This window comes from Moschus berezovskii, chromosome 19 (genome assembly GCF_049115385.1).
Source record: "Moschus berezovskii isolate FMDL1 chromosome 19, NW_MosBer_1.0, whole genome shotgun sequence".
Classification (NCBI taxonomy): Eukaryota; Metazoa; Chordata; class Mammalia; order Artiodactyla; family Moschidae; genus Moschus; species Moschus berezovskii.
In genome coordinates this window covers 20,479,631-20,496,948 of record NC_142478.1, presented here as the reverse complement: position 1 = coordinate 20,496,948, position 17,318 = coordinate 20,479,631, and the positions used below count along the sequence as shown (strand labels likewise).

The 17,318-nt window shown below is 39.3% G+C and overlaps 1 protein-coding gene across 6 annotated transcripts in view; it reads left to right on the top strand.

Annotated features, from left to right (window-relative positions):
* Window positions 1-17,318, top strand: part of SCOC (short coiled-coil protein) — a 40,280-nt gene that overhangs the window by 19,630 nt on the left and 3,332 nt on the right. For 3 of the 6 annotated variants that reach the window (XM_088828016.1, XM_088828015.1, XM_088828018.1), the window contains one exon: window positions 17,153-17,224. In XM_088828016.1, coding sequence (XP_088684142.1) covers window positions 17,153-17,224 — 72 coding nt within the window. Of the gene's footprint in view, window positions 1-8,022; window positions 8,143-17,152; window positions 17,225-17,318 lie in introns of those variants that run through there. The other 3 variants (XM_088828017.1, XM_055405239.2, XM_088828014.1) reach the window with 3 other exon arrangements.

Sequence of the window (17,318 nt, the reverse complement as noted above, 5' to 3'; positions counted from 1 at the left end):
ATGGACGGAGGAGCCTGGTAGGCTGCAGTCCATGGGGTCGCTAGGAGTCAGACATGACTGAGCGACTTCACTTTCACTTTTCACTTTCATACATTGGAGAAGGAAATGGCAACCCACTGCAGTGTTCTTGCCTGGAGAATCCCAGGGACGGGGGAGCCTGGTGGGCTGCTGTCTATGGGGTCACACAGAGTCAGACACTACTGAAGTGACTTAGCAGCAGCAGCAGCAGCAAGATACATGTTTGATACTGAAATTTTAAAAAGGTGAATGTCTAGAATTACCATATCCTACTTATTAGTAATCAATTTCTTCATTTTAAAAATAGTTTTATCTTCCAAGGGTGTATCCAAAATAAACCATGGGCGCTTTTTTTGGTCTGTTTTTTAAAATGTAGGCTAAGTGTCTTCTTATATACAAGTCTTCTTTCCATTCTTTTTTCTTCCAGTGCGATTTATTTGTTAAACAAAAGGACTTTGTTTTTGGTTTTGTTTTTTTTCATGTTATTTGTTCTTGACTTGTTGCTGTTTTGTTCCATTATCAGATTTCGATGTTTATCCAGACAGTAGATTTAACATATTTCTCTGTTCTCTGTCAATCAGTCAGTCAGTTCAGTCGCTCAGTTGTGTCCAACTCTTTGTGACCCCATGAATCACAGCACGCCAGGCCTCCCTGTCCATCACCAACTCCCGGAGTTCACTCAAACTCACCTCCATCGAGTCGGTGATGCCATCCAGCCATCTCATTCTCTGCCGTCCCCTTCTCCTCCTGCCCCCAATCCCTCCCAGCATCAGAGTCTTTTCCAGTGAGTCAACTCTTCGCATGAGGTGGCCAAAGTATTGGAGCTTCAGCTTTAGCATCAGTCCTTCCAATGAACACCCAGGACTGATCTCCTTTAGAATGGACTGGTTGGATCTCCTTGCAGTCCAAGGGACTCTCAAGAGTCTTCTCCAACATGACAGTTTAAAAGCATCAGTTCTTCGGCGATCAGATTTCTTCCTGTTAAACTGCTAGTTTATGGGCTTGATCACGTCAGGCTGCATTAAAAAAAAAATTTTTTTTTGCGAGACTACTTCATTGGAGGTGCAGTCTTCTTGCACCACGGAAGTAAATGCTATCTGCCAGGCTCTCTGTGTATGGTTAATGACACTGGTGCCCAGTGTCAAGATCAGTGTTTCTCAACAGTCTTTTGCACTATGCCCCACCCGCAAAGCCTTTTAGACATTATTTTCTTAGTCATCCCCTCCCCCTGGGAAACTATCTTTTGCCAAACTTGGAAAGCCAGTATGTCTTCAAATATGTTTCAGTACCACATTCTTTTTCCTTTCCTTTTATGATTCTGATGACACAAATGCCAGGTCTTTTTTGTTATCCTTGTGTTCTGAGTTTGTTATTTTTTTCTTCAACCATTTTCCTCCCTGTTTGAAGGCTGGATAATTTCTACTGAGGTATCCTCCAGTTCATTCTTTCATCTCCATCCTGCCACTGGATCTTTGGAGACAGTTTTAAATTTCGATTATTTCATTTTCCAGTTATACAGTTTCCATTTGGGTCTTATTTATAGCTTTTATTATGTTGCTTAAACTTTTAATTATAACTTTTGTTTCAGGAATTTTCATAATAGCTTGTTCAAGTATTTTTAAATAGCTGCTTAAAGTCTTTTCAAGACAACTTCGACATTTGTGCCATCTCAGAGTCGCTGTGTTATTTTCACATAAAGTGAGATTTTTCATGGTTCTTCATAAGCTGAATAACTGCGGATTGGATCCTGGACATTTTGTCTATAACATTATGAGACCCTGGGTCTTGTTTAAGTACCAAGGAGAATGCTGATATTTTTGTTTTGGTAGGAATTTAAGTTGGTTAGGTTGAAGATGCAAGTTCCAAACCACCTTCTTTGGGCGGTAGTTCCAATGTCACTTCAATTTGGAAAGTCATGGCAATGCTTTATTTTTACTTAGTTCTAGCAATCTTAATAATTTAGAGTACATATTATTATACTCATTTTCCAGGTAAAAATATAGATTTTAACTCAGTCTATTACTAGCTGTGTGATACTAGACAAGACACTCTTTGAGCCTTGATTTCCTCATCTGTAAAATGGGGTTGATAATCCCTAGATCACTGAATTGAGGACTGAGTAATATATCGCATGTAGCATACCAAACATACTACAAACCTTAAAGAAACCTGGCTAGTATTCTCATTAAAGAAAGAAATCAGCTTTGGTGAGGAAAAGTAATATATAATCAAATATATACATTTTAAGTTACAGAAGATACCTTTTGGGAATTGTATACACTGTATAACCACCACCCCAATCAAGATATTATAGAACATTTCCATTATAGCAGAAAGCTCCCACCAGCCCCTTCTCAGTCAACCATCTACCCATTATCAACCAGAGGCAACCACTGATCTGACTTCTACACAGTAGATAAGTTTTGTCTCTTCTAGAACTTTATAGTAACAAAATCATGCAGTCTAGACATTTTCCATCAGGCTATTTTCACTCAGCATAATATAGTTCAGGTTCATCTATATTAACAGTTTGTTCCTTTTTATTGTTGACTAGTATTCCATTGGGCTACCCAAGTGGCTCAGTGGTAAAGAATCTGCCTGCAATACAGCTTCCCAGGTGGCTCAGATGGTAAAGAATCTTCTTGCAATGCAAGAGACCCAGGTTTGATCCCTGGATTGGGAAGATCCCCTGGAGAAGGGAATGGCAACCCATTCCTGTATTCTTGCCTAGGGAATTCCGTGGACAAAGAAGCCTGGTGGGCTACAGTCCATGGGGTTGCAAAGAGTCGGACGCAACTGAGCAACTAACACACACACGCAAGTATTCCATTATTTCATTGGGAGTTTTTCTATTATTGATTTAAAAGGTTCTTAGAAATTCCAAATTCAAGAACTTTATTAGATAATGTATTGTGATTATCTTTTCATTTTCTAAATGATACCTTTCAAAGAACATGGAGTTTTAATTCTTATAAAGTTCAATTAATCTTTTCTCTTTTATTACTGTTTTTGTGACCTTTCTAAAAAAATTTGCTAACATCTAGGAGACAAAGATTTTCTTCTCTTTTTCTAGAAGTTGTATAAGTATGTCTCTATGTTTCTGTCTATGACCCATTTTGAATTTACAGTTTTGTGTATGATGTAAGTAGGGGTTGAGATTCTTTGTCTTTCTATAGTGATATCTGATTTTTTTGGCACCATTTGTTAAAAAAGAATTATCCTTTCTCACGGAATTATCTTGGTATCATAGTGTAAATCAACTGATCATATATATAATATATGTAGGTTTATCCTTCAGTTCAGTTCAGTTGCTCAGTTGTGTCTGACTCTTTGCGACCCTATGAATCACAGCACGCCAGGCCTCCCTGTCCATCACCAACCTTAGATGCTATTGTTTCATTTATCTATGTGTCTATCTCTATACCAACACTCCATTTATTTTATTGCTTTAGCTTTATAATAAAGCTTGAAATAAGGTAGCATAAGTCCTCTAACTTTGTTCTTACAAAATTGTTTTGGCTATTGTAGATTCTTTATGTTTCCATATGAATTTTAGAATCAGCTTTAGAACATGATTACTGAGAGAAATGAAACTCATGGGGCCAATATCACAATTGCCCAGGCTCCCTGTCTAGGGACAACTGATGGATTTGATTTCCTAGTAATTTGTTGAGGACTTCATGTTTATGTTCAGTTTTATATTTTTTAATGTCTTCATCCACTTTTGGTATCAGAGTAATGATGTTCTCATAAAATGAGTTTGGAAGTGTTCTTTCCTATTTTATTTTCTGGAAGGGTTTATGGAGAATTGATAAAATTTCTAAAAATAACTAGAAGAATTTACCAGTGACATCATCTGAATATGTATTATCCTTTGTGGGAAGATTAACCTGGTAATGACATTTCAAAATACAGATAAATTTTAAAATATAGACAGAGAACTATTCATATCATCTGTTCTTGTTGGGTGAGCTTTTTATTTGTTTTTGTTTCAGGGATTTGTCCATTTTATCTAAATTATCAAACTTATTGGCATAGGTTGTTCTTAATAGTTTCTAATTAGCCTTTTAATGTCTATAGAATCTATAATGATGCCCCCTCTTTTATTCTTGATATCTGTAATTTATAGAATCTTCTCTTTTTTCCTAAATAACTCTGCCTAGAGCTTTTATAATTTTATTGTTCCTTTAAAAGAACCATCTTTAGATTTCATTTTTTCCTACTGTTTTAAAGTTTTTCAATATGATTAGTTTTTACTCTATATTATTTCTTTCCAACTGCTTGTTTTGAGTTTAATTTGTCCTTCTTTTCCTAATTTCTTCAAGTGAACACTTAGATTCTTATTTTGAGGCCTCCTTTGTTTTCTCATATAAGCATTCAATGGTAAGGAAATATCTCAAAGCACTGCTTTCATTGCATTTCATAAATTTACATGTTTACATTTTAATCACAAATATTTTCTAATTTCTCTTGTGACTTCTCTTGTGACTCACATTTTGTTTAGAAGCATGTAGTTTAATTTCCAATTACTTGGGTTTTTAAAAAATACCTTTGTGTTATTGATTTCTAGTTTAATTTCTTTGGGGACAAAGAAAATATTTTGTCATGACTTCAATTATTTAAACTTTGTTGCGGTTGTTTTATGGTCCATTTTGGTGAATATTCCATGTGCATTTAAAAAGAAGACATGTGATCTAGTTATTGGGTGGAATGTTCTAGAAATGTCAAATAGGTTACATATATTGATAGAATTTTCATTCAGGTCTTCTATATCAATAGATCCCACTCTGTTGAAACCCAGTCTGCACTCTGTTAAAACCACCTTTGTAAATTCCAAAAGTATTAATGCCAGTATCCCACCCTAAAGACTAAAATTTTAATAAGGGTGGGATGTATCATTTAATAACTCTTGTTCTTTGAAGTCATTAGATTTCCAGGTGAGTCTAATGTGAAGGTAAGCTTCAGACCAGGATCTGTATCCTAACAGATTTTCCGTACATTTGTTTTACAAATTATAGAGAGGGAAGCCATGAACTTTCCAACTACTGTTGTGGGCTAGTTTCTTATTTCAGTTCTATCCGTTTTTGCTCCAGTGCCATTTTGTAGCTGTTAGGATTTTGTATCTTTTTAATGAACTGATTCCTTTATCTTGTTTTAATATCAATCTCCCTGGTACTAGTGAAGGTAAACATTAAAAAAATCTTTCTGACCACTAAGTTTTCCTCTTTTGTGAATTGCCTGTTTATGTTATTTGAATATATTTTTTATCTTTGTTGGGGTTCTTTATATTTTCAGAACTTTATTCTTTCAGTCTGTGGCTTGCTTTTAACTTTATTTAAAATATCTTCTAGTCTGTGTATAAAACAATCAAAATGTAAACTCTTTTCCTAATGAATGGTACTGTTTTGTCTGGTTTAATAAATTCCTCCTTACAGTGATGTCATAAAGATACCTGTTTTTTCCTAAAAGTTCAGAATGCATATTTACTTCACACAGAATATTTATTTCATTTGTAATTTAATTTTATTGTGGTGTGAAATCAGGATCTAATCTCATATTTTTATATGAATAGCCAGTTTAACTAAAACCACCATAATCTGTCTTTTCTATAGCACATTAACAAAGTTATTGTGCCAACTTTACTACAAAGAAGAGGAAACAATAGTTTTTCCCACAACTTCACTAACATTTCTTCCTTACCAAACACCTTTATTGGATACCAACTTCCAGGTACAGGCACTTGCCTTTGTAACTTTCTTTACGTCTGTCCTTGTGTTAATACTGCATTTTAAAAAGTTGCTTTTAAAATAGAATTTCAATATGATCTAACAATTCCACTTGTGCTTATATACTCAAAAGAACTGAAAGCAGAGTATTAAAGAGATATTTGCATATATTGCATTCATAGCAGCATTCATAATAGCTAAAAGTTATAAACAACTCAAGTGTCCACTGAAGGATGAATGCATAAAATGTGGTATACACATCCAATGGACTGATATTCAACCTAAGAAATTCTAACACAAGTACAACATGGATGAACTTTGAGGATGTTATGCTAAGCAAAATAGGTTAGTCACAAAAGATGAATACTGTATGATTCCACTTAAATAAAGTGCCTAAAATAGTCAAATTGATAGAGACAGAAAGAGTGATGGTTGCTAGGGGCTAGCAGTAGAGGTGAAGTGGGGAGTTGTTGTTTAATGGGCACAGAGTCTCAGTTTTGAAAGATGAATAGAGTTCTGGGGATTGGTTGCACAACAACGAGAATATACTTAGCACTACTGAACTGTACACTTTAAAAGTTATTTACATGGTAAATCTTCTATGTATGTTTTACCCTACTTAAAACCAAAAGGAAACACCCCCCCAAACCTGTTCATCTGGGAGGGGGGGAATCTGCTTTTAATAGTTCTCCTTGTCTCCGGTGTTCTGCAGTTTCACCATGATGTGTCCAGGTATGGAATTCCTGCTCGAGAGTAAGTGCTTCTTGAATCTAACTCAACTACCCCAAAACCCTGAAAAATCCTTAGTTATTATTCTTTGAATGCTGCCCACACCCATCCTCTCTAGCCTCTCATTTTGACACTCTTAGACTTATGTTGAACTTTTCTTATTTCCCATTTACTTAGTTCCTGCATTGAAGTCTAGTAAATTTCCCTCATGGTGTCCATCTTAGTTCCAGTGGAAGGCAGAGTTCTCAAACACTGAATGGAAAATTTTTTTATATATTCCTTAAAGGAAGTAAGGCTCAAGGTCAGCAAACTGTGCTAGAAGTAAAAAGTCAAGAAACCAAGTAGATGTAAGGCTCACCCCTACAACTCAGGAGAAAGTCTCAATGCCCAAACAATAACAAATGTTAAAAACAAGCAGGATATGGTTTTTAGTCTGTGGGAACTCAAACAGAATTTGTATCTTACTGTTGTGTGAAAATTGTATAAATCTTCACTATGTTTAATCGGTTCATAGTGCTTTTCGGGCCTACTACATCCTTCTACTTTTAAGTCTATTCATTGTTAACTTTTGAGAGTTTGATATTGAAATTCCAACCAAAAATTTTAATTCATCTACTTAAAAAAATCATTGTAATATACAGTGGAACTATATGTAACTTGTTATTTATTTTCCCAGTGTCCTGTAAATGTGCTATCATACTTTCATTCATAACTTAAGAAAAAATTAAACAATAAACACATTTGAATTGGAAAACCAATAACAATGACAAAACAGGATGCTGCTTTGTGTCACGTGCTGGGTATGTGTGATTGGTATCAAGTCGGTAACATTACATCCCAAAGCCTCGCACACGGCATTTCACACTTTTGTCTATGACCTCGAGCAGGACATTAATTTACTCCTAAGCTTCTTTCTGTGGGTTTCTGGGAGGATCAAATATTATAAAGTGAGCAAAAGTGCTCTATACCAAAGTAGTATTAAGGTATTTTCTCAATTCTAAAATATTATTAAGTGGTCGGGCGCACTAATGGATTTTAAATAGGGGGAAGATACTAAGATGAACTATCCCTTAGCTTTACATAAAGAGCTTTCCGATTTGGAAAATTAAAAATATAGCAAAGTCTGCTTTTAGCATTTTAAACCACCGTACTTTCTCTGCTATTATGTCCACACGTGCCCTTGTCTTAAATTTGAAGGATTTCTCTCTCTGGCACAGAGTTCAGTTTTACCGACCTCCTTCCTGACAGCTGTCAGAATTTTCCACAGACTTCTTGACCCCGTTTTCAGGGACCTGCTGAGACTTGAGAAGCTGTCTCTACCGGACTGGCTTTCACACGCTTAGCTTAGCTAATGTACTGTCATTGGCTGTTGCTCTTCGGGACCTGCCTACAGCGATCTCAACTCTGATTGGATACCACTGTCCTTTTGTTATGGCAAAAGGTGGCTCCTGAGGCTTTGGGATAGGACGATTGGGGCTTCGGGAAGCTAATGCGCAGGCGTATTTTCTTGAGTGGTGATTGGCTGGCAACAGGCCAGGCAGGGGCGGGACTCCTGTCTCGGCGCACGCTCTGTGGGCAGAGAGGGCAGGCAGCCGGTGCCGGTTGGTCCCAGTGTCCAGGCCTGAGGCGTCCTACCGAACCCCCACCCTGCCGGCGCCTCAGAAGGCAAGTGAGGGTAGTCGTGGACCTCCGAGGGCCCGGCCTCGGGCGGCTGGCATTGCGGCCTCGATACTGCGAGAGCCTGGAGGGCGGTGAGGGCTGGACGCTGGCCGGCGCATCGGGGACCCGGGAAGAGCGCCTGGGCATTTGGTGGGCGGCTGAGGCCTGGCTCCCCGAAGTCCTGCGCAACCTCTCTTTCTCATCCTCTCAGTTTTGGGCCCAGAGGTTCCTTTGTGGAGGGTCGCCGGCGGTCCTTCGCGCGGACTTGCTGTCGCCTTGTCCCCGCCGCTCCGGAGTCTGAGGACTCTGTCCAGCCCTGAAACGGGACTGTGGGAGGGGGTGTTCGGGTGGGATGGGACCTGGCACGCCTGGACCTGCTGAGAACTCAGAGATGGGGGGAGAGGACGCCCAGGCGGGGAGGGAGGCAAGTGAGCGGTAAAACCAGGATCGGCGGCATCTTTTCAGGCTCTGAAAGTAGCTCTCGGGTTAGTTTCTCAATGAGCATCTCTCAAGGTCCTGATGGACACATCTAGGGGAATTAGGATTGGAGGAGAAACAGGAGACATCCCTGAAAGACAGGGTTTTGTTGTTTAATGTATCGATTCTGGTACTATGACGTAATAATGTTACGGACAGATGGCTATGTTTCCAACGCTGAATCTGTACCTGAGAATCCAAAGCTATGCTTTTATATTCTGTGCCTGTACTCATTCATTGATTAAAGCCAGTATAGCTAGCCACTCTGGGGATCTCGTTTATGAGCAAATCCTTGTTTGGGCAATCAATCCCTTAATTTTGCGGAATTTAAAATTGGATTTATTTATCCAGAACAAGTCAGAATTTGAAGGTACCTGAAAAAACTTTGTTGAACGTCGATGCAACTTGAAGGGTATGAAACTTACATTTAGGTTTTTAGATAGAAATAGCAAGAAAATTTGACATCAAGGGTTGTAAAATGTTTTGCAAATTTAGATTAAGGTTATATTAAAGTGCCTTCTGTTGTGTAATGCAGGGGTTTTATAGTTAGATCTGAGTTGAGATTCTTGATACAGACTTTGGCTGTGAAATCTAAGACAAAATATATAGCCTTTCTGAGATTGTGTCCACATTTTTAGATTGCCGTGTCCTGTTGATTTGATGAACTAATATGTGTAAAACATTTAGTATATTAAAGCACAGTGACATTTAGTAGTCTTACTAGTTCATTAATAAGTGGATCATAGATGATGAAAGTCAGTTTTAGATGTAGAAAAGTGAGTGGTTGCGGATATTAGAGAAAAGTCTCAAAAGTTCAGGTCTCAGATGTGAGCATACCAGTGGTGATGTGGGAAAAACTAGACTGGGACGTTGACTGTATGGTCTTGGCTCTGTGTAACGACTACGATGATCATGGGTAAGCCATTGTCATCTTGGCCCTGGCTTATTTGTGAAAATGAGATTTAGATTTTAGATTTTTTTTCTAAAATTCTTTTTGTGACTTGTATTAGACCTAAAAGGCAGAGACGATACAGTTCAGTTCAGTCGCTCAGTCACGTCCAACTCTTCATGACTCCATGGACTGCAGCACACCAGCTCCCAGAGCTTGCTCAAACTCATGTCCATCAAGTTGGTGATGCCATCCAACTATCTCATCCTTTGTTGCCCCCTTCTCCTCCTGCCTTCAGTCTTTCCCAACATCAGGGTCTTTTCAAATGAGTCAGTTCTTCACATCAAGTGGCCGTAGTACTGGAGTTTCAACTTCAGCATCAGTCCTTCCAATGAACATTTAGGACTGATTTCCTTTAGGATGGACTGGTTGGATCTCCTTGCAGTCCAAGGGACTCTCAAGAGTCTTCTCCAACATGACAGTTCAAACGCATCAATTCTTTGGTGCTCAGCTTTCTTTATAATCCAACTCTCACATCCATACATGACCACTGGAAAAACTATAGCCTTGACTAGATGGACCTTTGTTGGCAAAGTAATGTCTCTGCTTTTAATAGCTGTCTAGGTTGGTCATAACTTTTCTTCCAAGAAGCAAGCGTCTTTTAATTTCATGGCTGTAGTCACCATCTGCAATGATTTTTGGAGCCCTTTGAAGCCCCCCAAAATAAAGTCTGTCACTGTTTCCACTGTTTCCCATCTATTTGCCATGAAGTGATGGAACTGGATGCCATGATCTTAGTTTTCTGAATGTTGAGCTTTAAGCCAACTTTTTCAGTCTCCTCTTTCACTTTCATCAAGAGGCTCTTTAGTTCTTCGCTTTCTGTCATAAGAGTGGTGTCATCTGCATATCTGAGGTTATTGATATTTCTTCTGGCAATCTTGATTCCAGCTTGTACTTCATCCAGCCCAGCATTCCTCATGATGTACTGTGCATATAAGTTAAATAAGCAGGGTGACAATATACAGCCTTGACGTACTACTTTCCCTATTTGGAACCGGTCTGTTGTTCCATGTCCAGTTCTAGCTGTTGCTTCCTGACCTGCATATAGATTTCTCGAGAGGCAGGTCAGGTGGTCTGGTATTCCCAACTCTTTCAGAATTTCCCAGAGTCTGTTGTGGTCCACACAGTCAAAGGCTTTGGCATAGTCAATAAAGCAGATGTAGATGTTTTTCTGGAACTCTCTTGCTTTTTCGATGATCTAGCAGATATTGGCAATTTGATCTCTGATCCCTCTGCCTTTTCTGTATCCAGCTTGAACCATCTGGAAGTTCATGGTTCACGTACTGTTGAAGCCTGGCTTGGAGAATTTTGAGCATGGTTTTACTAGCATGTGAGATGAGTGCAATTGTGCAGTAGTTTAACTATTCTTTGGCATTGCCTTTTTTTGGAATTGGAATGAAAACTGACCTTTTCCAGTGCTGTGGCCACTGCTGAGTTTTCCAAATTTGCTGACATATTGAGTGCAGCACTTTCACAGCGTCATCTTTTAGGATTTGAAATAGCTCAACTGGAATTCCATCACCTCCACTAGCTTTTTTGGTAGTGATGCTTCCTGAGGCCCACTCGACTTCAAATTCCAGGGATGTCTGGCTCTAGGTGATTGATCATACTATCGTGATTATCTGGGTCGTGAAGATCTTTTTAGTACAGTTCTTCTGTGTATTCTTGCCACCTCTTCTTCATATCTTCTGCTTCTGTTAGGTCCATGCCATTTCTGTCCTTTATTGAGCCCATCTTTGCATGAAATTGTGCAGTAGTTTGAGCATTCTTTGGCATTCCCTTTCTTTGGGATTGGAATGAAGACTGACCTTTTCCAGTCCTGTGGCCACTGCTGAGTTTTCCAAATTTGCTGGCATATTGAGTGCAGCAATTTCACAGCATCATCTTTCAGGATTTGAAATAGCTCAATTGGAATTCCATCACCTCCACTAGCTTTGTTCGTAGTGATGCTCTCTAAGGCCCACTTGACTTCACACTCCAAGATGTCTGGCTCCAGGTGAGTGATCACGCCATCGTGATTATCTTCGTCGTGAAAATGTTTTTTGTACAGTTCTTCTGTGTATTCTTGCCACCTCTTCTTAATATCTTCTGCTTCTGTTAGGTCCATACCATTTCTGTCCTTTATCGAGCCCATCTTTGCATGAAATGTTCCCTTGATATTTCTAATTTTCTTGAAGAGATCTCTTGGGGTAGAATGCTCAAACTACCGCACAATTTCACTCATCTCACACGCTAGTAAAGTCATGCTCAAAATTCTCCAAGCCAGGCTTCAGCAGTATGTGAACCATGAACTTCCAGATGTTCAAGCAGGTTTTAGAAAAGGAAGAGGAACCAGAGATCAAATTGCCAACATCCGCTGGATCATGGAGAAAGCAAGAGAGTTCAGAAAAACATCTATTTCTGCTTCATTGACTATGCCAAAGCCTTTGACTGTGTGGATCACAATAAACTGTGGAACATTCTGAAAGAGATGGGAATCCCAGACCATCTGACCTGCCTCTTGAGAAACCTGTATGCATGTCAGGAAGCAACTGTTAGAACTGGATATGGAACAACGGACTGATTCCAAATAGGAAAAGGAGTACGTCAAGGTTGTATATTGTCACCCTGCTTATTTAATTTATATGCAGAGTACATCATGAGGAATGCTGGGCTGGAAGAAGCACAAGCTGGAATCAAGATTGCCGGGAGAAATATCAATAACCTCAGATATGCAGATGACACTACCCTTATGGCAGAAAGTGAAGAGGAACTCAAAAGCCTCTTGATGAAAGTGAAAGAGGAGAGTGAAAAGGTTGGCTTGAAGCTCAACATTCAGAAAACGAAGATCTTGGCATCTGGTCCCATCACTTCATGGGAAATAGATGGAGAAACAGTGGAAACACTGTCAGACTTTATTTTTTTGGGCTCCAAAATCACTGCAGATGCTGATTGCAGCCATGAAATTAAAAGACGCTTACTCCTTGGAAGGAAAGTAATGACCAACCTAGATAGCATATTAAAAAGCAGAGACATTACTTTGCCAACTAAGGTCCGTCTAGTCAAGGCTATAGTTTTTCCTGTGGTCATGTATGGATGTGAGAGTTGGACTGTGAAGAAAGCTGATCGCCAAAGAATTGATGCTTTTGAACTGTGGTGCTGGAGAAGACTCCTGAGAGTCCCTTGGACTGCAAGGAGATCCAACCAGTCCATTCTAAAGGAGATCAATCCTGGGTGTTCATTGGAAGGACTGATGCTAAAGCTGAAACTCCAATACTTTGGCCCCTCATGAGTCACTGGAAAAGACTGATGCTGGAAGGGATTGGAGGCAGGAGGAGAAGGGGATGACAGAATGAGATGGCTGGATGGCATCACCGACTCGATGGACATGAGTTTGAGTGAACACCGGGAGTTGGTGATGGACAGAGAGGCCTGGTGTGCTGTGATTCATGGGGTCGCAAAGAGTCGGACACGACTGAGCGACTGAACTGAACTGAACTGAACTTGCATGAAATGTTCCCTTAGTATCTCTAATTTTCTTGAAGAGCTCTTTAGACTTTCCCATTCTGTTGTTTTCCTCTATTTCTTTGCATTGATGGCTGAGGAAGACTTTCTTATCTCTCCTTGCTATTCTTTGGAACTCTGCATTCAAATGGGTATATCTTCCTTTTTCCTTTGCCTTTCACTTCTCTTCTATTCCCAGCTATTTGTAAAGCCTCCTCAGACAACCACTTTGCATTCCTTTTCCTTGGGGATGGTCTTGCTCCCTGCCTCCTGTACAATATCATGAACCTCCTTTCATAGTTCTTCAGGCACTCTATCAGATCTAATCCCTGGAATCTATTTGTGACTTCCATTGTATAATCGTAAGGGATTTGATTTAGGTCATACCTGAATGGTCCAGTGGTTTTCCGTACTTTCTTCAGTTTAAGTCTGAATTTGGCAATAAGGAGTTCATAATCTGAGCCACAGTCAGCTCCTGGTCTTGTTTTTGCTGACTGTTTAGAGCTTCTCCATCTTTGGCTGCAAAGAATATAATCAATCTGATATCGGTGTTGACCATCTGGTGATGTCCATGTGTAGAGTCTTCTCTTGTGTTGTTGGAAGAGGGTGTTGGCTATGACCAGTGCGTTCTCATGGCGAAACTCTGTTATCCTTTGCCTTGCTTCATTCTGTCCTCCAAGGCCAAATTTACCTGTTACTCCTGGTGTTTCTTGACTTCCTACTTTTGCATTCCAGTCCCATATAATGAAAAGGACAGTAGCTAACATTATTGAGTATTGTTGCAGTTACATATTACATGGGGCTCCCCAGGTGGCTCCATATATAATGTGACTGCAACAGTACTCAAATTAAATATATCAACTCATGAAATTCTCACAACAAAACTGTGAGGTACATACTGTTTTTAACCTCATTTTACAGATGAAGAACCTGAGACTGAGATGTTTACCTAAGGTTCCAGATCTTATAAATAGGAGAGGTGGGATTTGAATCCAGGTAATCTAAATCCAGTGGGGACTTATAGGGCAGAAGGAGAAGAGGGTATTAGAGGATGAGATGGCTGGATGGCATCACCAATGCAATGGACATGAACTTGGGCACACTTGGGGAGATGGTGAGGAACAGGGAGCCCTGGCGTGCTGCAGTCCATGGGGTTGCAAAGAGTCTAACACTACTGGGTGACTGAACAACAGTGTCTGTCTAAATCCATGTTCTTAATCACTGTGCTAAACTGCCTCTTTAGCTTACCAGGTGGCACTAGTGGTAAAGAACCCATGTGCCAGTGCAGAAGGCACAGGAGATGTGTGTTTGATCCATGGGAGGAGCCTGGTGGGCTATAGTCCATAGGTTTGCACAGAGTCAGACACTACTGAAGGGACTTAGCACTCACGCAAATTGCTTCTTATGAAGAGGATGTTATGGTCCTGTTGGCCGTGCCAGAAAAGAAGGTTAGAGGTGTATTTGGTAAGATGATAGCCTTTGGTCACAGCTGAGTGTGTGGGTATGGAAAATGGGTCTATACTAATATTTGCCACGTTTCTAGATCCTCCCTGGACTTAATTATCAAAATAATTCTAGATTCACTTCTACTGACCAAGGTTAGGTGAAGATAGGCACCAAAATTTACTGTGACTTTTGAAAAAGTTTTATGAGATCTGACCTCAGCTTAGGTCAGAATTGAGGAATCCCAGAAAACTGTATCCACTTTGGAGAGCTAAGGTATATTTTGGATGAACAGACCAGCCTTAGCACCCCATGTTTATTTCAGTGTTCCCACACTTGAGATACTTTGGTGTGGAGTCTCTCTCTTTTCATGTCAAATTTGGATTTATATGTATGAGCAGGAGTTGTAAATGAACTCTTTTAAGAGCACACTTAACGTAGAATTGGATTGATATGATAGTAACTATAGATTGAGAAAAAGATTTTATGGTTGAAAAAGTCAATCTTGTGTGGAGTGCATATTATGACATACTACTGTGCTAATTTAGACATTGCAAACTTTGAGGATTGGTCCTATTTTGAAGGAAATAAAATCCATGGCTGAAATACTTTGCTATGAAGAACTCATCAAATCTTTTGATCCCTTATATAAAATAAATCTGTTCATTTCCTCTAAATTTCCTGAAAGACTTGGAATATATACTAGTAGTGTTTTGAGACCCATCTATCTGATCACATCACAGTAAAAAAAATGGGCTGCTTGTCTTTTTTTTGTTGTCCTGTGGAGACAGCTGATAATGCTCTGGTCTACTTTATTAAAGGGAATGCCGTGTTGCACAGGGATGCTGTGTATAGTTGGGCAGGTTTTGCATCATTCAGCCCTCAGGGCAGTCTTACATGGACTTTGATATGGGCAGTGCTCTCTTGGGTTATGTGATACATCCTGTAGCACTGTCCTCGTGCCCTGATGTTGTTCTCTTCTTCCACCCCAATCTTGATGTGCTTTTCTGAGAATAATTTCCCTTTAATAAATCCCCTCCACCCCATTTTACTGCCTTATTAAAGTTTTTCAGACAAAGTCAAGCTGTTGATGAACCATGCGTAGATTTTTCGACTGTTTGGGTTATATGTGGCCAGAATTTCAGAAACGGGCTTCTTTTCCTTACCTACTACATTAATCAGTCTGGAACACTTTGCTTTTATGGAAGACTTTTTGGTTTTAGTATTAGATGAAAACAGAGGCAAAAGAAGTATAACCCATCCCTATACTAGATCTGACTTTAAAATCAAGTGCATTGATTTTGTGTTTATCTCTTGCTTTGACTTGTGTATCATCTCTTCTCAGCTATCATGAAAATCCTATTTCAGGTGTATTTTTTAAAAGACTGAATATTAGATATTTGGAGCATTTAATATACAGGTTTCTCCCTATTCTCTGAAAGGAGACCATTCCTACCTCTTATAAGCTGAAGTGGTATAAAATGATGAAGCAGTTATCTTAGGACACACCTTGCTAACAGATGCACAAAATAGAGATAAAGGACAGATGCTCACAGACACAGTTCAGAGCTATGGCAGCTTGATGCTGAGATGCTGAGTGTAGTTCTCGGGGCAGGAGCTTGGTGGTATCACTCACTGCTCACAGTGAGCGCTATCTCTAACACCCTGTTGCTAAACAAACATTGAAGGCTTTTTTTGCTTTTTGCCTTTTTTCATGAAAGTGAAAACCCTCACAGATTTTTTTTGTTTAGCAAAACCAGGTCCTAATGTATGTCTTTTATACAAGTGCACTGGCATTAAGTAAAGCTTAAAAAAAAAACCTGGGGATACCTGTATTATTTAACAGGGGAAATAGCCAAGTTGATGGCTCTTGTTGCTGAGTAGTCCCAAAGTCACTTACTTTTGCTTTTGACTGTTAACCTCTGTCATCCCTCCCAGACAAGTAGTTGAAGTGGTATGAAAGTGCTCTTCTCTTGGGCAAGGGCCAAATAAAGTTTTCACTGCTAACACCTTTCCTCTTCAATTATGAAGACACTTTGATTGAATGGAGAGGAGTAATTTGTATGTTTTTCAAATACTATAAAGGATTGAATAACTTACAGAATTTTTGAGAAAAATTTTTGTGATCAGTCTATTTGGATTTATCTATCAGTAGACGTGTGTGTGTGAGTATGCACACATTTTTATTCAGTTGACCCTTCAGCAACAAGGGGATCAGGGGTGCTGACCCTCCGCACAATTGAAAATCCACATACAACTTTATAGTCAACCCTTCGTATATCCAATTCCACATCTGCAGATTGAATCAACTGCAGGTCGAGTAGTTCTGTGATAGTGTTTATTGAAAAAACTCTGAGTGTCCGTGGACCTGCATGGTTCCCAACCTTGCTGAAAGGTCATCTGTGTGTGTGTGTGCATCTATACCCATCTACATGTCTTACCTAAAACTTTCTCTGAAGTACAAAGAACCAGAGAATTAAAACCATGTGTAAACGATGTGAGGGAGAACAGCTCTAGTGCTGGCTAAGCGGGAAGACTTGGGTAGTTTTAGCAAACATTATTTTTATTCCATTTGTATTTAGTTAATTCTTTAATAATGCTATGTGTAAAGGAGGTTTAATATCTTTTTTGGACTGAGTGATGTCTATGTTTCTTTTTCTTATTGCAGACCATTCATCAAGAATTTTGTATCCAAGGCGCAGAAGTTTGTTACCGAAGATGATGAATGCTGACATGGATGGTATGTTCTTCGTTTTCCTTTTTATATGTTTTGTGGCACACACATTGCTTTATTAAGCGATGGAAAGAGCAGAGAAGCAGTATTTAGAAGGAAG